This window comes from Leiobunum rupestre, chromosome 11 (genome assembly GCF_980474605.1).
Source record: "Leiobunum rupestre chromosome 11, qqLeiRupe1.1.hap1, whole genome shotgun sequence".
Lineage (NCBI taxonomy): Eukaryota > Metazoa > Arthropoda > Arachnida > Opiliones > Sclerosomatidae > Leiobunum > Leiobunum rupestre.
The window spans coordinates 35427537-35447636 of NC_143394.1; the positions used below are offsets into that span (position 1 = coordinate 35427537).

Genomic DNA, 20100 nt, shown 5'->3' on the forward strand with positions numbered 1-20100 from the left:
GTATTAAACAATTGCAGGCGAGGCGTAGAATTGTAAGCGACACTCGGGATTAACGGGCAGATAAAAAAGGGATAAAGGCCGCTTCCGGTTACGAGATTAATACCATTTTGCCCTTTCCTTTTTTAACGCGCTTAAAATGCCAGCGATACGAACCTAAAGAATTAAGTTATTAGCTACGTTTTCTAGAAATCTTCGCCGCGCGTCTAACGCAGCCAACCGCCAGTCCAGGAAATGAACAGTTGGCAAATAGATAATATAAAATGATCGAAAAATTTGCATAAAAATATTGAAAACCTTGGACAAAGTACGGAAATACTTAAAAATGTTAAGGTATATAACATGAGAACCGAAGTTTTAGTTATCAATATAAAAATGATACATAGACGATTACTAATACCAGATGCTTTTCGAGAAATTAGGCCAAAAAAATCTTCCCAAAATACACTACAAAATCGAAAATATTTAGGAAACTAAAATTTTAGTGGAAGCCAATAAAAGGACGAACAGCCATTAAAACTATAAATTTCCGTTAATGATTAGCTCTGGTACTCTTTTTCAATTAAGGCCGTGTTGGTTTATCAAAATGGGCTTGATTCCGATAATTTGGGCACGAAAAATTTCCATATTTCACTTTTTTTAATTATAAACTATTACGGAACAATAGCCTAAAAATTTAAATATCGAACTCGTTTTGTCGATTAAATAAAGTCCTTTTTCATTTGTATTTCCTCGATATCGTTTCCGTTCAGCTGACCACGTTCACACTATATCGTCTAATCGATTGGGTACCCTTTAAATCGCTTCGTAGTTAGATGCAAACGGGACCCGTATACCGGTAGGTCCTATCGTGAGAGGATTGAGTTAAAATATAAAATATGTAAGGCCTCTTTTACACTACACACGAACATGGTCTAAAAAAGGAAAAATTCCCACTTGTAATGTATTTCTCCCATTCCCCTTATTACAAATTGCTCCGAAAGTAGTCGCTATTTAATTGAACGATTAGAAAATGATCGATTGTTAGTAGTTTTTCCAACAAAGATTTAAATCAAATTTAAATAATTCCGTTATTTATTTGTTGTGGTAAACAATCGGAAGTTTAACAATGTTATATTCGGTGGTTTGTATACCGATAAAACTAAAAACTCTACGATTGGTCGATCGGTGCCTATCCCGTTAAAAAGAATTCTAATTGGTATACCTTTAGCTTTTTTTCCCCATTATGTCAAATCCCTATTTTAAAACTTGGCACATTTCTCAGTCAGTGGCATCTAAACAAACCTCAAAGGCAAGGGTAGAGATGAAAAAACAGGGAATTTTCCAATGGAAAAGAATTATAAAAGAAGTTAAAGAACTGAAATAGAAGAAAAATAGTTCGAGAGGGTTAAATGTTTCTGACTCTAAAGAGAAAATTTCTTATGCAAAACGCTAAAAATAATCTTCCCGAGTGGCACCCGAAATTTCTAGAGATTTTTTTCACTAGCCCTAAATTCGTCAGCCAAATATTTGGTACGGTCTAATTTTGTCCCAGAGGTTAGAAGGGGGAAAAACGATTTGAAAGTTGGGAACACCGGAAATCATTTTTCAGAAAAACGGTAACATCCCACCTTCAATAAAGGATTGTTTAAGTATTGGATTTTTGATTAATCTGTTTTATATTTGTATTTCACAATAATAATAACACCCTGTGCAAATATTTCAAACAGTCGTTCGTTTTTTTAAATACGTAAAGTATAAAAATATAAGTTAAAATTTTAGCACCCTGAAATAAAAAGAAAATTATTTATTTTAACCCCCGTAAATTTTTTTTTGTTAATTTTGAATTTCCTAAAATATAAGAATTTACCTTCACTTTGAACATACAAAAATATAAGTTCAATTTGAACCAATAACATACAAAAATACGAGTTCAATTTGAATCAATAACATACAAAAATATGAGTTCAATTTGAACCCTTAAAATATAAAAATATAGCTTCAATTTGAACCCCAAAAATATAAAAATGTACGCTCAATTTCAACCCTTGAAATATAAAAATATATGTTCAATTTGAACCCTTTAAAATATAAAAATCTAGGTCCAATTTGAAAGCAAAAATATAAAAATATACGTTCAATTCCAACCCTTGAAATATAAAAATATACGTTCAATTTGAACCCTTTAAAATATAAAAATATACGTTCAATTTCAACCCTTGAAATATTAAAATATACGTTCAATTTGAACCCTTTAAAATATAAAAATATAGGTCCAATTTGAAAGAAAAAATATAAAAATATAGGTCCAATTTGAACCTTTAAAATATAAAAATATGTCCAATTTGAACCCTTAAAATATAAAAATATGTCCAATTTGAACCCTTAAAATATAAAAATATGTCCAATTTGAAGTCTTAAAATATAAAAATATACGTCCAATTTGAACCCTTTAAATATAAAAATATAGGTCCAATTTGAACCCTTTAAATATAAAAATATAGGTCCAATTTGAACCCTTAAAATATAAAAATTTAGGTCCAATTTGAACCCTTAAAATATACAAATATAGGTCCAATTTGAACCCTTAAAATATAAAAATATAGGTCCAATTTGAACCCTTAAAATATAAAAATATAGGTCCAATTTGAACCCTTAAAATATAAAAATATAGGTCCAATTTGAACCTTAAAATATTAAAAATATAGGTCCAATTTGAACCCTTAAAATATAAAAATATAGGTCCAATTTGAGCCCTTAAGGAATAAAAAATAAAAAAGCCCAATTTGAGACCTTAAAAATAAAAAAAATAACAAGGATAGTTGCCGGATGTAAGAACGATCCAAGTGAAATTTTAGACATTTAAAATATGGTTTTTCATAAATGACTAATTAGAGATTTTCCGAAGTTATGAGTGTGTTAAAACAACGGTGCGTATGTATTTAATAGGCTACAGCGTAAACCATTCCCGCAGAGTGAAAATATTTAAGCGCGAATCGATGGCAAAAGAAAGTGAGCGAGCTAAATTCAATAACATTTTCAGTAGGTCAGTTGTAGAAAAGGCTCGTACGCGCCGCGAACGGCATCGGAGGAAGATTTTACTCGAGTAGTAAAAGTAAGCACGTGGTAGTAATTGCATACCGCCATATCCGTAGCGTCGAGAGCGGCTCCGATCGATCGGGACCGCGTTGGAAGCCACGGACTAGCGCCAAACGGCTGCAGCGCCGTATAAAGGAACTCGAGGCCCTAGACGCGCCGAAACGGCACTCTTTTCATTGCCTTTTCGCGGAGGCCCAAGACGGATACCCTACTCAAAATGTGACCATTCGAAGGGGGTCGGGGTCAACCACGTGGCTATTTTCGTAAACTTGAAAGAGTTCGAAACAAACCCAATTTTCTTCGTCGCTTTTAATCTATAGGTACAATATATCCAAATTGCAAATTGGTATGATATAGGCACAAATTGCGGAACAAATAAAATAAGATTTTTTTCTTTGAAGGGCACAATAACACGCGCACATAAAAGACACAATGAGGACACTTCCCCGGGATCATTCAAAAAATGACAATAGCCGCCGTCTCTCTCTGAGCTCGGCTTCTTCGTGTCGCCAAATAGGGAGAGAACAGATAGCCTCCTTATTTCTTATTGTGACGATGGGTCGGATGGCTAGGCGAGGGAGACGCGGGACTGGGAAGGTGGCAGGGCTGTTTTTTAAGGGCCGAGGGGTCCGCGCGGAGAAAGGAAGAGGTGCTGGTGTTTTCAGAGGCGCCGGAGACGCCGAGAGGAGAGGAGAGACGTGGTCTGAGGTTGGTGGAGGTGGCAAAGAAAACTCACCGGAAGTGTCGGATAGGACGGTTAAATTCGTCGATCGCGGGCTATCGGATCGTCCCGCGTCGGCGTGAGGGTCGGACCCCGCTCGCCCGGCCCGGCAGCCACCAAGCAGCGCCCGCCGCGAGGACCGTCGGCGGCGGGGACTCTCCTCCTGGGGCGACGTCGCTCGAGCCAGCGGTAAAATCTCGCCCGAACACGCGAAACGTACGATATTGGAGAGAGACTCGTCACGCGAAATATAAAACACACGAGCGCGCGCGCGCGGCCTGTACTCGCGCTCGGCGTTTGGGAGTGAGTGGGGGTCGGCAAAAATATCCGCGCGCCGTTGCCCGTGTGTGTGGCTGACGCGGAATTGGCGCGAGGCTGAGAGCGCGGGCAAAAAAGTGTCTGGCCCCAGACGACGGGAGGAGGAGGTTGAGTCAGGGCTGAGGGCTGGCAAAAAGGGAAGACGAAAAAGGGTTCGCGAAAGCGGTGGGAGGGTATCGCGGGGGTCGTCGGGGGACAGAAAAAGCGGGGGCAAAGAGGAGGGGTCGGGGTATAAAACTTGAGGGGGTCAGGATAGAGAGAAGGGGGAATCTAGAACCGGCGACAGAAAAAAAGGGAAGAGAGGCGCGTGGTAGGACGAGCCCCGAACGAACGGCGGCACCCCCCCGCGGCGCTACGGAAAGGGGCGCATCGGAGTGGCTTCTCCCGGTGGCACTCGTGCTCGACCGAACGGCCCAACCCTTTTTTTTTCAAAGGCTGATCCTATATTGGAAGATTTATAATCGAACCCGGCTAGAATTTGACCCAGAATGGGGGTTGAAATAAAAAAAAAACCCCTCCATCTAACAAAAACCATACTTATTCCACATGTTGAATAAGGTAATGGTCTAAAATTCTGTAAATTGTAAACGGTCCAATTCCTAAAAACAATAAGGCCTCCATTAAGAGCCAAGAGAAATTTTCGAGAATGACTCTTGACATTTTTTTCTTGCTTTTTGAAAAAAAAGTAAGAACTCTTAGCTAGGTAGGTAAGATTGGCGTAAGAGGGAGGATCTAAGGCGAGATTAGGACGGAGAAGAGAAGCTCGAATACGAAAAAGAGGAAGGCAGTTGGAAAAGGGGGGGGGGGGACCCAAGAGAGAGAAGAAGACCCGGATGGACAGAAAAAAAAACTCCAGTTTGGGTGTATAAAGGATTGAATAAGAAGTGTTGGGGGAAAGCATCGAAGGGGAAGGAACCGAAAAACATCGACGGGGGATGATAAAAGGGGGGCGTAAAAATAGTGGGATGATCAAAAAAACTTTGCAGGAAATGGCGGGGAGGGGACGAAACGAAGAAGTCAGTTTAACCTGATAGCGTAAGAAGGTACTTTATCGACCATCGAAGCTACTATAGTCTTTTAAGCAACTGTAGCGGTTGGGCTAATAGTGCTACCTTAAAAAGGGGAACCCCGTTAGAGTTGAAGGTGGAGTTTTAAGGGTGGTGTGGTGTTCCCATATTCGTGGGGGGAGGGGGCAAAAACGTGGGGTTGGAAGGGGTAAAACTAACGGTAATATCGATTTTCGAAGTTTTCTCTTTTATGCCTTTCCTAGCGTATCGGGAAGCTAGATTCTCGCCCCCCGTTACGAATTTCCGTGCCCCCCCCCCCCCCGTGAAGCCCCTCTACAGTGCTTTCCCCCACAACACGGGCGTTTGTAAAAAGGAATGAAAAAAATAAAGCTTGGACCGCGTGAAGGGAAAGGGTTGTTGCCAAGAGGACGCGCTGGGGTGACGTACTGAAGGCGCGGGGGGGGGGAAACGGCGGAGGGGGATGGCTTCTACCTTATCGCGCACTCTCGCTACTTTCTCTCGCGCGTTAACCGTACCCTATCCGCGCGGGAAACCGTACTACGCGTTAAGACGGCGTTGAAAGCGAATACGAAAAGGGTTAAGTTGGAAGGAAAGAGGAGAACCTGACGTATGGGGTGAAAGGGGATTATGGATGAGTTTCTCTTTCGCCCATTTTGAATTTCGGTCCCGTTATATTTTTTCTCTCGCAGACTCCCCCTTTCCTCTTTCTCGGGTTCTTCAGTTGGCCGCCGCGTACGCGCGTGATAACCCTTTCTTTAAGCCATATTCAACAGAGTGACAGACTAGTGGCGTCCTCACCCCGACCCCCATTTTTCTCATTTCCACTCCCCCACTCCCCTTCCATCCGTCCCAAGAACACGAGAAGTGTTTTTAACAAAAAGAAAATTAACCCATAAGAGAAGAATTGGAGCGGCAAAAAAATAGCGAAAATTTGGGGTTAAAAATATGTTTTTTTTTGGGGGGGGGGGAGTAATCGGGGTATAGAAAATGATGGATGGGTTATCAACTTCATTTCACAATTATCGTCTGTTTCGCTTAACCCAAATTAAACATATCGAGTATTGTTTCGTTATTTATTACTATGACAATATTTTTACTAACCTAATATATTTCCAAAAATATGGTGTTTTTAAAATTTGCTTGTTAGCTTTAAATTAAATAAATACTCTATAGGGTAGCTATCTTCTCCCTGAACACCGGTGCCACGCGTGAAGAACACTTTTACAGGTGTCCCATAAATATTAGGCCAGACCCTTTGAATTACCTGAAACCTAAATATCAGTGCAGTTCAGGTCCGTACATGGGGGGGCGCCAGGGGATGCTCAGCGCCCCCAAATGAGTACTTGAGCATCCCCAATTTACTAATTTCATAGGTGGGGAGATAAAAATGACTCAAGGCATTGGCACCCCCAAAAAGAATTTGAGCGCCCCCGAGTTTTGGTGGCTGTGTACGGGCATGGTGCAGTTTGTGTTAAACAGTTCTAAAGCTGGACGAATTATAAATTTAACTTCTTTCAAGTAACGCGTATTTCATTTTTAATTACCATTTAATTATAAAATGCATTTATATGATAAACAAATATTTCTATATTATTTATTTAGACTAAATTTAACTTTAATTTAAAACCAATATAAAAACCCCACTAAATTTAAATATACCATCTCAAAGCATAGTGGGAAAAAAACAATTTAAAAAAAATTAGAATGAAGGTACAACGCGCGAAGAACACTTTTACAGGCGTCCCATAGAAATTAGGCCAGACCCTTTGAATTACCTGATCCTTAAATATCAGTGTAGTGTCTATGGCTGGACGAAATAACTTCTTCCTCCTAACGCATATTTAATGTTTAATCACCATTTAATTATAAAATGCATTTATATAATAAACAAATATTTATAGATTATTTATTTAGACTTATTAAAAAAGCAATATAAAAATCCCACTCAATTTAAATACACCATCTTAAAGCATAGTGGGGGAAAAACAATTTAAAAAATGGAGAAAAACGAGACTAACTGACGTCACGGACAACAACACCGTACAGAAGTGAATGAGCCTTCTCTACAGACTAGACAGAAAATAAGAAAAAAAAACACAGAAAAAAAGGGTTTATATTCAAGGAGTATTCATTAGTCTGGTTTTTTCATATCCCTATATTTATACCCCCTATTTTTTCCAACTACCCAATATAGCGTAAAGCCCCCCCCCCCTCCTCTTCCCCCTTTGAAGTTTTCCAGACAGGCACGAAGGCGAAAATAAATAAAGAGACCTACCCCCCCTTCAAAACGTTATAAATTCAATAGGGCCAATACACTGCCTAACCACATTGTCATCCTAAATAGACACCTCGGTTTGCCTCCTCCCCAGACAAGGATGTCCCATACGTTGCCCTTCAACTTTGATCTACTACCCCTGGCCCAAATCCCGCCTTGTTCAAATTGAGGATTTAAATTACCAAAGATTTAATTTTTACATTGTTCTTTCCAAAATTAAAATTTTTCTAGGTAAAAATAAAACTCGCAGACAGTGAAGATTGTAGGATCCGTTGTATTTTATTTCATATATATATATAAAAAAAGTATATAAAAACGTCTAACCTTGCATAGTCTGACTTTTATTTTCTGTCTGGTTTTTCTGATACATCATTTTGCATAAAAAAAGGTCGAAAAAAATACCGGAAAAAAATTTACTATTTGGACTTTCGCGTTAATTATACTAATTAGAATAAAATTTTGTCTCCATATTTCCAAGTCCAATAAATTTGCACGCCTAAAAAATTCACGTAAACGAAAACAATTAAATATAGTTGATATATATGGTACGTAACCTTACAGTTAAATACTAGGAGATAGCCGTAGCTCAATACCATTAACCGAACTGTAAGGTAACCCATTTTCCCGATACAATAAAAATAAAGCATCGGACATGCAAATGAGGTTAGAGTTTTAGAGGTTTTTTTTATTTTATGGAGCTATAGGGGCCACACCTATTTTATTAATTATTGTAGTTCCACGCGCATCACTTATTAGAGTGTCTCCCTTCGTATTGTTTTAGTTTTAATATTAAGGGGGCGGAGAAAAGCGCCACCCCCCAGTTTAAAATTGATTTTGGGAGCCAAATATCAATCCCATATTGTATTTTTTTTAATATACTATGAAAATAATTCGAGTTTGAAATGAAGCCTTTAAACATTTTTCCCGAGATGTTAAAAATACCCTATTCAATCATTTTATATTGAAGAAATTGTAAGAAGAAATTGTAAGGTTTAATTCCCCAACTTCATCATAGATGGCGACTCTAGGATGTAAAAATAACGCAATATTTCGGGTAGTCAATAAATTGACCGGAATCTGAGCTCTCGGTTTAACGAGTTAACCGAATCGAACGATTAATTTCTGATTAAACGTTATTATAATTAAATTAATTCAGTTTTATTGATATAATAAAAGGAATTGTTTTAATTTTAAAACTGAATATAAATTTAAAATTTTGCAAATTGTCATAATTTTTAACCGGGTAATGAAACTAAAAAAATCGATAAACATTTTAATTTACTTAAAAATTACTATTTAATTAAAAATAAAAATAATCACTCGGAAAATACAACGTAATCGAGAAGTAAACTGTAGTCCCGCCTACTGCCAAGTTTATACGACACCCCCCATTGATTTTGAATGAAGGAGCCGTATTTCGCGAGTCAGTAGACGTTAACGCGGGGGTATCTTTAAGGCGCGTTGCATTAAGAAGTTGAAAAGCACAGACTAAATAGTGAAAACGAACTTACTAGTCCCATTAGCGTTTCGTGATAAAATTCTGTTTCCAATGCAGCCTCCAGCGGGTCCGGGTGGGGGGGGCGGAGGCAGAGGGGGGCCAGTGGGTCCCAAGCCTGATGGCACCGAACCACTTATGTCAGACGATACAGGCACGGAGCAATGGTTCAAGTAGTCCCGAACTTGCTGATCCATTTAATAGGGCCTGAGCAAGCCTATTGACAAAAAACACAACGTGTTCAATAAAATTCATTTAATTCTATATTTAATCGAAATTTCGAAATTTTCACAAATATAACGTCATTACCGTTATACATGTATTCTGTGTACATGCATCTTTGCTTTTCTCTCATATTTCGCTATCACAAGACATTTTTATACTCATTCCTTTAGAAATTTGTTTAACAATATCTGCAAAATAAAGTTTTTACAATTACAAATTTAAATTAAAATACATATTACGTTGAGCTTATTATTAGTTGTATTAAAAGTCACTTAACGCTTAGGTTCGATACTAGCTAATTTCATTATAAAGAAAAAATTATAGAGGTTACATGGTAGTAGTGTCCTTAATTTTCCAGAAAATTTTCCGCAAATCGGAAAAATAAAAAATTTAAATATAATTACTTTTTAAGGGTTTTTAATGTTTTTAACTATTTATCGATATAAAATGTCTAATATTAGTTAACATACTACAAAACATTAATAGTGTTACATTGTTAATCAGTTTAAACTAGTCTAGAGGTTTAGTTTTACTTTTAGATTCGAAAAATGAGTCGAAAATGACGCTTTATTTCAATTTGCAAACAATATATTAGACTAATCATGGAATTAATTTTTTTTTATTTTCCGACTTACAACACTAAATGGTAGTATCGATAAAGGCGGGGGTAAGGTTAATGCTACGTCGCAAACTTATCGTACGTCCTGCCGTTTATAGCGCAATCAGCTAAGCCGCGAGACTTTTCGTTACTACCTCTAATAAGCCCGGGACCTAATTGGCCTTTACCAAATTCGTAAATTTTGGAGTAATTTTATGGTTTCAAATTAAAAACTATTAACGAATGTGCGTTATTTCTATTGACACCAAGTGGCGGTTTTTGGAAACTCACGAAAGGATAATGTGGAAGCAGACGCTATTTTAACAGGATTGCCATGCATTTTTCGTACTAATTTATTTAATTCGCGTCAAAATTTACGGCAACCTTACTATACTTAGGACCAGCAAATTCTTAGCAATTGGACGAAAAACGGGTTATTTTTCAATGTAAATTAGCGAGTTAATTTTTCTTTGCCAGCTTGAGTGCACAGTCTCTAAGATCGTAATTAAAAAAGGAGTGTTTGCTTATAATAAATTGTTATTTTTCAATGAAATTTCGAAACCAAGCTTTGGGTAAATTTTGAATCTCTAAAGTCACTGGAAAAATAATTCCAAATGCATTAATAAAAGTTACAGTGTTAAAACAAACAGCTTACTTCAAAAAAGGTTTTATCCCAATAAAAGCTTTGATTTTTTTAAAAGACTAGATTATTTTTTTAGGAACAAACTTATAAATGATTATCCGCGTAAACCATTAAGATAAATTAAGTTTAAACGAAGTGGGAATTCCAAATCTCACATCCAAACAATTTTTTTGTTTACTTCGATACGAAAAACGTTGTCTCGATGAAATTTCGCGATTTTCCGTGAAATTCACCAAATTTGCGAAAACCATTTTGTAATTTTATTCCCAGCGGTAACCTTTACACACACATTTGGCCCAACGTAACACTGAAACCTCCTTAACAGCGCGCTTTCTGTTTACTTCGCGTTTATCCTTAAGCCTAGGACAACAAAACGGCGATAAATTTATTTAACGCGTTAACAACGAAGCCATATTCTTTAAACTTTATAAATTAACGTCGTGGACTAATAAAATCGGGTCTTTGACTATTATTCATTTAACTAAACTATTTTATCGCCGACCATATAGCGGTAAATTCCGCGACGCGAAAAGCCCGAACTTGAAATATAGGTGAAGCAGACTGCTGAGCAGACGACAGCTTAGCCGGAGGCAAGAAATAAGGTTGGTTGGTTAAGCGGCTTGCTCGGCGGTTGGCTCCGTGTTGACTGCGTAAAAACGAGTTTCCGTTAAATAACCCTTTCCCTATTCTCTCTTTCGCAAGGTAATGAATTCGTTTCACGATGCAGTTAGTGTGTCTGTACGAGTTATATTTCGTAACTATTTCGTTTTAAAATAGCCCTGACGTTTGATACCGTCACTAACTATTGCCCTTTTATTAATTATAAATTAGCCATTTTAACTTTAAAAAAACCTCTTAATATTTAGAAAAGTTTTACATCACATGTATCTGAACTAAAAGTCTAAAAGATATATCAATTGATATTTATCATACAAATTTTGTTAAATTTAGATATGTATAACTTCAGGCATGGCAATAACTTTTCAGTTTAAAAATAAGTATCGTATTAACACAAATCTTTAATTGTTTACTTTAAGTATGTATCTTTAGAAAATGTGAAAAATAGAAAGTGTCATACTTATGATCATAATTATGGACTTATGGTGTTAATAAATTTATTTATTTTGAAAACTTTGATGTCACAAATATACTATAAACGTAATTTAAGTAAATAGAAAATATTTATTCCCAAATTAAAAAAATAGACATAATCAATAAAATAGGTCAAAAACGCCTGTAGAAGTGTTCCAACCGCATTCCTTTACGTACAGCAAAAAGCAAACTACCAGGAGGATTCGCAAAATTTCAGAATTTTCTAATATTTTTCGTTTTATTTTATATATATAAATGGGACAGTAGGTAATTACGAATGCGTGAATGAAATAGCTCATTGTAAAACGGACGGTCAAAGAGAATAATTAGAGTTTAAATTAAATTAATAGGGGATCACGCTCTGGTTGTCAGCGCCTTTCTTAATACCTTTAAGAAGCTCATTTGAGCGACAATCTGGAGTCCGGAAACAGTCATAGGAATGCCCGCCCTAAAACGTTGAGGGGGGGGGGGGTCGCCTGTACCACGAGCGTCCACTTAAAAGTGTCAGAGAGCTGGCTAGAAGAAGGAAAGATATTTGGAATTGAAAGTTCCATCCTTCTCAAGTGCTTGCTCAGTATATACGATGATCTTAATTCGTGCTATACCCGAGCCAAGTAATTGGGTGCTTGAAATAAGTTAAAGTTACTTTACCCTCTTCCCGAGCTTCGACTCTAACGTCGGGTAACGTTAAGGAACTATCTACGGCCAGGTTTGAGGACTTGCCACTCGAGAATTTAAAAATAAGAGGAAAAAATAATTCGTTCTGGAAGACGTACGTAGCAAAGGCTTAGAATATCGTAAAGAAAAGGGGTAATATTGAAAGACTGGAGGAGAGCTGCAAAAAGGAAGGTAAAATCGAGGGTGGAGGAGAGGAACAAGGAAGTGGGGTGGGGTCCGTCATTCGCGGGGGGTGGGGGGTCGTCAGATTAAAATTGGGGATGCCAAAATAGGGGTGGGATAAGATCTAGAGGCATAAAACTAACGCTCCGTGAGTTAAAGCCACGGGGGCTGCTGCCTTGCAGGGGCTACGCCGCGTCGAAGCTAGGAAGAAAAAGGGGTCTCTAGGATGCGAAGGAAAGGGGGGAGGAACTCATTAAAGCTCCCCCTGCTCTTATTTCTAACAGGGATACTCGGGAAGGCGAGGGGAGGGGAGGGGGAGGACGTGAAAAAGAGATGGCGTCACTATTTCTTAACTAGAAATTCGATTGGAAGAAAGGACATCACGTGATGGGTGTTACTGGTCGGTTACACGCTTTAAAGTAGGGATGACGTCTAATTCCACCCCCCCCCGGACACCCTCGCGCCCTACCCCCGTCAAAATCACCCCCTAAGATTCGATTTTCAACCCCCCCGCAGCCCGCGCTTTCACCCCCCAGGGAGAGATGACGGAAGGGCAGGGGTTAGAAAGAAACTCGCCCCCCCCTCCCTACACCCTACCCCCTCCCCGCGTCACCCGGCGTAGAGGGCGCCACACGCGGGAAAAGTGGGGCGATTTTTTCACGAAAAAAAACTATAAATGACAGAGCTGCGAGGCGGCGGCCGGGAAGGGGGGGGGGGCGGAATGAATTTGAATAGCAAAGACAAGGTGGAAGGGGGGGGGGGCACTCGGAAAATTTCTAGGGGAGGAGATTATGCGCGGCAGTACTGCCTACTTTAGGGGGTTCTGCTTTTTAGATGTAGAACAAACCCGTGGTGCAATGCTGCGCACGGTCCTGGCTCCCCCTTCTTTACATTGGCGCTGGGCGAACGGTGGAGAGACTGGATGGAGCAAAAAGAACCAGTGATGAGGATTTGGAGAGGAAGAGAATGGAGGAGACCTTAAAAAAAAAGCGGGCTAGCAGCCAGAGAGAGAGTATCGACAAAATGGCGGTTCTAGAAAGAAGCATTTTCCTAGAGACAGAAACGAAAAGAAGTGGCTAGATAGCGAGGAAGCTATAGAGACGGGGCCAGCCGGGGCCCTTACGAACCAGGCCCCGGTCGTCCTGGGAAAAGAGATTAATACAAAAATAGATTAAAAAAACGCTTTTAATGAGCGAGAAAATTAGAGATAGGGACGATCAAGAACATGCCCTTTTTTTCGCCACCCCCCTCGCTTTTCCAACCCTTTAATTTACGTAACGTTATTAACAGCCTTCGCCCATAGCCCTTATCCTAAAACCTATACCTTTAATTAGATGAGCCGGAGATTTTAAAAGAGAATTTATATATATTTTTATCAATTTTTTCCGTCATCAAGGCGTGCGGGTTTTCTAGGGTGATCTCTCCCGCGGGAGCCGACAAAGGATGCGGAAAATGTTCCTGGAAAATGGCTTCTCCTTGAACCTCCCCCATCCCGGCGCCTCCTGGCGACCATCGCCGGCATCTTTTTCCTACTGGATGTTTTAAAAGACATAGTATTTACCATCGCTTTTAACGGGATGTAGTTTTCAAAATAAATTAACTTTTTTTCGCTGCTTTCCCTCTCTCGCGGGCTAACTCGCTTTTCCACCCCCCTCCCACCATCGTTCGCTTGGCGTTACGCGCGCCTCCTATCGTCATTTCTAAAAAGGTTCAAAAAGCCAGGAAAACGCTATAAACAAAAGAGGGGGAGGTAGTCTCACGCCTGGGAAGCTGCCAAGCTAAGATTATAAGAATGAATTTAATGCCGAGCAAAGGTTCCAGGCTTGGATAGCGGCGCGAAAAAAACCTCGAGATGATGGCTTGCCCTATCTGCAGCTTTCGATCTAAAACGGGGTTGCCAGATGGAAATTTTTGCCGTTAATTACTATAGCGGGATTTCATAATGAAATTTTAGGAAATTAGTCAAAATTTCTAGACCTCAGCTATAAACCGAGCTAAAAATATAAAAACTTCTAAGGTATAGATTCGATATATGGAGGAACTAATTTTTGTTTAAAATTTATACTTTATGGAATACTTGTGAGTTTATTTTGAAAAATTATTACAAAATATTAAAAGCACGCGATGTGGTAGAACAACAGTCGCGGCGATTGTTGAAAAATTTTATATTTTAAAATTGAAGAACTTAATTAGATGATTTAAACTTAAAATTTAAAGTCTGTTTACTATAATACTATACGTACTTATTTCTTCATCGCATTTTAAATCAAAGATTTTTACCTCTAAGAAGGATTTTTAATAAGTTTTTAAATACTAGAAAATCCTGAAATAGGGAATTTTTAGACGAATTAAGGTTTTGACTTTGCACAAAACCATTTCCAACCCTTTGAAAACGAATGGATTTATGTATTTTAAAGAAAGAAACGTTTTGGTATCAAGGATTTCAAAGTAGTGGCCACCCGTTTGGGCATTTCAAAGAAAGGTTTTGATATCAAGGATTTTAAAGAAAGATTTTGATATCAAGGATTTTAAAGAAAGATTTTGATATCAAGCATTTTAAAGAAAGGTTTTGATATCAAGCATTTTAAAGAAAGGTTTTGATATCAAGCATTTTAAAGAAAGGTTTTGATATCAAACATTTTAAAGAAAGATTTTGATATCAAGCATTTTAAAGAAAGGTTTTGATATCAAGCATTTCAAAGAAAGGTTTTGATATCAAGCATTTTAAAGAAAGATTTTGATATCAAGGATTTTAAAGAAAGATTTTGATCTCAAGGATTTTAAAGAAAGATTTTGATATCAAGGATTTTAAAGAAAGATTTTTATATCATGCATTTTAAAGAAAGGTTTTGATATTAAGCATTTTAAAGAATATTTTTGATATCCAGGATTTTAAAGATAGGGTTTGATATCAAGCATTTTAAAGAAAGGGTTTGATATCAAGCATTTTAATGACGCTTTAGCTAGTCCTAAAATATGTCACAGCTCTTAAAATTAACAAATAATGTACAACAACAACATTAACCGTAACGCAAACCCCATAAAAAACCCTCTAAAAATGCAGACAAAGAAGAGGTAGACTGCGTCTGCCCGGCAACCCTGCCGTATAGATCTCTAGCAAAGAAAATGTGATCCAGGCCGCAGCCCGAGGGCTCGCGTGAAGCGTGCCGAGTAATTTTCTCTCCAATATAGGCTCTCTCTATCTACAAGAACGGCCAATAGATGGCGCTGGGTAACGCGATTAAAACTAGACTCGTAAAATGCGCGCGTATATACACCGTTCTCTAATTAGTTTTTCTATAAGCGAGGATGCGACTCGCTCGCTTAAACCATCCAAGAGTGGGGGGATGCAAAAATAACGTGGGGGGGAAGCAACGATGGCTAATGAAAGAAAAAGCAAAAACAGGAGAACAGAGGGAGGGGGGGGGGAGAAGGATGATATTGATCTTTTATATTAATTTTGTGACCCATCTTCTATTCTCGTTAGGGATAGCGGAAAAACAGGACCCTTGTTTCTCAAAAATTGGGCTCTCCTCTCCCCCCCTCCCCTTTCATTGGTGCGTTCCTTTCCCCTCAATCTAGCGTCTAATAGCTTTGGATTTAATTGCTATACGTTTCTCCATTTTACTTTGGGCGTCGCCAGCAAAAAAACCGTTCGAATGGCCCGTAATTAAGCCCGCCATATTTTTTCCCGGCCGCTCTTATCTAACGACAAACTCCAGATTTAGTATGATTTTAACCTACTTTAAGAATATACAGGGTATTTAAAAAGGTTATGCAAAAATATTAAGGAGTTGTAGGGGGTGAGTTGAGAAGTATGCCTGTTTTTTCCCCATTTTCCTACGATGATTTAAAGAAAGCGCCAGAGAGCTTCAAAGTGTGGCCTTCTAGCCCCTGGAAGTAGGCTGTAACAAGCGCAAAACCAAGCAGCAGGGACTTTAAATACTGTATAAGTTTACTTTTTTACCTCGATTTGTTTACAAAGTCCTTTTTTACCTATCACACGAACCCAAACCTTAATGTTCGCCTTTCCCTGCTGCTTGGTTTTGCGCTTGTTGAGGCCTACTTCCAGGGACTAGTAGGCCACACTTTGAAGCTCTATGGCGCCCTTAACTCCTTAAACTTTTTGGCTTAAATATTTGAAACACCCTGTACTTCAGGATAAATTTGATCGGATGACATCACTCGAAGTTAATATTACAGTTTTAAGCGTTCCTAAAAGTTAATTATAATATTATCATTAATTAAATTAATTAAGGTTTAATTATATGTATAGGATGGTATAAATGTGTCAGTAGCTCAGGTTTGGTTCGATATTTAATCCGAAAAAAAATAGTGGAAAAAAGCTGGTTTAACGGATGTCTCTACAGGTTCGGCAGTTGAGTAGTACGCAGGTGTAAGGCAGTTGGAACACTTCTACAGGCGACTGACCTATTTTTGACCTATTAAGGTTATTGAATACGATACGCAAATAACTATTAATAACGCTATTAAAATGTTTCAAAATCGTGATTAATGTGAACATATTTAGGAAAATAGACGTATTTAGAGGAAAGGTTAATTCTTCAAATCGAAATCGTTAAAAATGTAGGAAAATAACGTTTTAAACGATTCACTCGAATAAACACGGGAAGACGCATTCGAAGGTTAACCGCAATAAACGCCAGAGATGCAAAGTCACTTTCACTTTAATATATCTTACGATATTCCGCGCTACGTGGGTCCACTAAAAAGGCTAAAGGTTATAAATTCAGTTAATTCGCGGGTCGGCCACGACGGGTCGCTGCGAGCGACGTTTGACAAACGACACCCGCTATAGAACAATAATTTCGAAATTAGGCCAACCGCGACGGCACATTTCGTATCAAAAGTGACTCCCGACTCGAGCCTTCACCTGACAGTGAGGCCAAACGTAAGAACGAGGCTTAATTCAACGTCATTACTTAACCACGAACCCCCGCTTTAGCGCGAAACATCAACTAAGACGAGTATACGTGGAATGTCAGAAAGATCTAGCTCTCCATTCTTCCGTTTTGAAGTGTTTTCGGTCCCTCTCGCGAAAGAGGCTTGAATGAAGGCAAGAGCGGGGGGGGGGGAGATTTGAAAGGCCTAGAAAAGAAGGCGAATTGAGAGGGGGGGAGGCAGGGTTGGCGAAGCTCGGAGGGAGACCAAGGTGTCGACCCCCAACAGACAGACGTCGTCCATTCCGTTGCATTTTTGGACCGCAGCTGAAATGGGTTTTCCTTCCGCGCATAATAGCAAAGCCGCTTATAAAAGCTAATAAAAGATTCGATTCTAATTCAACAGTTCTCATTTGGCGGGAGAGCGCCGCTTCGAAAACAGCTTCCGCGCGTTCGTTGTTGGACGGCTCTCCTCTTTAATAGCGCGCGTATCCTCTAAGCGACATGTTTGCCCAGCTATGGACATGTTTTATCGCCTTATCATCGCCAATTGCGAAATGGAACTTATTAAATGACAATAGGAATTATATTGGCTTACCACGAAGACAATATACATTGTCATTCGACGATTATGTGTCGTTTTGGCATCAATGCTATATATTAGCTTCGTTTATTTGAATATAGGTTATACTCCTTAATCACGCAATGATTTCTATGGTCATTGGCGAAACAGACTATCATTAAAGAACTTAGCGTTGTGACAATAGTATACTTATTGCTTATATGTTACTTATGGTAGTATCGATATAATTAGCATATTCGAGTGGTTAAGTGGGGTGGCGGAGTGGTTAGCTGCAAGAGGAGCCGGGTTCGATCCCAGCTTGTGGCACTGGGTGAAAACTCGGAACAACTCCTTCCGCGTTGAGTTTGCAAGTTATCTTCCAACTGGTTTAGGGGTTTTTCCCCGAGTTCTTCGGTTTCCCTTTCCATAAAAACTTGTGGAGGTTAACGTTAATAGTTAGTGTAGGGAGCTGTTGGCTTGCGTGGCTTCAAGGGCTTGCCACCACCCTACTACTGCTCTGCTGTTGGCCTACCCTTAATTTGTATTAGTAGCTTTAATATTTTAATCTATGTATCATTGTACCGGTAGAGTTTTACTCCTCCCTGTTAAAAAAGGGAACACTGTACTTGTGGACGGTAATAAAGCTATTCATTCATTCATACCACCAGGGTATTTGTTTGGAAGGAAAGTAAATTTAAAGGGTGACAGGCAGAAGAAAACCTAGGCCTTTAAGATCGAGCTAGAAAACGAGCAAAGGAAGGGTGTAGGAGCATAGAACCAGTACAGTTTACATTCCTATACGTTCTAACTACACGTTTTCTAGCGTGGGCTTCACCTCTCCAATAATCAATTTGCTGAGAAAATAAATGTTTAGATTCTATTGTTGGGAAGCTGAAAATAAGGCTTAACAAACCAGTAATTTGTTTTCAATTTAAAGAGAGAAGGGATATCGAAATCATTTCTAATAAATAAAAAATTAAAATCACCATATCTATATTAAATAATAATAAATATACAACTGTAGAAACACGTATGATTATCTTTATGCTTTCAGGCACAGCTGCTAATTCTTCCTTAATTTGGAATTTCCCTACTTTTGAAGAAAGCTAAACGTTTGGTTCCCTCCTGCGTGAGAGGGGGGCAACGGACAAGGGAGAGAGGTTGTTAGCCAGAGATGGTCCAGTCATGCCGGACTTGTATTGTAATTTTAGTTTTCTATGTAAATAAATGTATATTTTTCTTAGTAATAAAAGTAATAGTTTTATTGCAAAGTCGCGCCAGCCTCTAAACATAACCATACCCAACGAAACCTTGCGAACTTACTTAGTGTACTGAGAACGTACGTGTCTACCTTCCAGTGTTGTTACCTATACGCTCCATCCTCAAAAGGAAGCCCAAATATTTTTTTAATTTTACAGCGTCATCTAGTATAAGTGGTAGGAAAGTTTCTATTTACTATACCAGAAAATATCTATAATTAGTTACGGAAGAGATCAATTTAATTTAGTTGATACAAGCTGAATTTAATTTAGTTCATACAAGCTGAATTTAATTTAGTTCATACATGCTTTAGTTCATACAAGCTGAATTTAATTTAGTTCATACAAGCTGAATTTAATTTAGTTCATACATGCTTTAGTTCATACAAGCTGAATTTAATTTAGTTCATACAAGCTGAATTTAATTTAGTTCATACAAGCTGAATTTAATTTAGTTCATACAAGCTGAATTTAATTTAGTTCATACAAGCTGAATTTAATTTAGTTCATACAAGCTGAATTTAATTTAGTTCATACAAACTGAATTTAATTTATTTCAAACAAGCTGAATTTAGTTCATACAAGCTGTATTTAGCATCGTCATTTATTGAACTCAATAATAAATAACCAAATAGTTGGTAAATTCTAGATAGCACGTCTCACCCGTGCTCAGTAACCTAAATACGTTTTTGTAAATACTTTTAAAAACTGAATTATCATTTTTCACGTTTATCTCTAGAAATATTATTCGTAAATACGGCGCTAAATCAAAACGAATGAAAACTACAAATCTTATTTACATTTTAAATATTAAAGCAATAAATAGAAGATACTAAATAAAAATAAAAACAAACCCCTTTTGCATAGTAAAACTTTAAAACATTTTATTAAAAATGTTGACCACAACTAGTTATGGTGTTTACAAAATTCCATGTACGTGTAAATGTATTTACATTGGCCAAACAAAACGTAATTTTAAATTCAGATTAAACGAGCATAAAAACGATGTAAAATTAATAAAACCTATTACTCCGCTCTTGCTGAACACATAAAAAATAACCCCAACCA

At 38.2% G+C, this 20100-nt stretch overlaps 1 protein-coding gene across 9 annotated transcripts in view; it reads right to left on the bottom strand.

Annotated features, from left to right (window-relative positions):
• Positions 1 to 20100, bottom strand: part of nab (NGFI-A-binding protein homolog) — a 145261-nt gene that overhangs the window by 67532 nt on the left and 57629 nt on the right. For 4 of the 9 annotated variants that reach the window (XM_090162416.1, XM_090162417.1, XM_090162413.1 and 1 more), the window contains exons 3-4: positions 9222 to 9325; positions 8929 to 9129 (exon numbers count right to left, since the gene is read on the bottom strand). In XM_090162416.1, coding sequence (XP_090018542.1) covers positions 8929 to 9109 — 181 coding nt within the window. In that variant the 5' untranslated portion in view covers positions 9110 to 9129; positions 9222 to 9325. Of the gene's footprint in view, positions 1 to 3811; positions 4144 to 8928; positions 9130 to 9221; positions 9326 to 10390; positions 10841 to 20100 lie in introns of those variants that run through there. The other 5 variants (XM_090162421.1, XM_090162419.1, XM_090162418.1 and 2 more) reach the window with 3 other exon arrangements.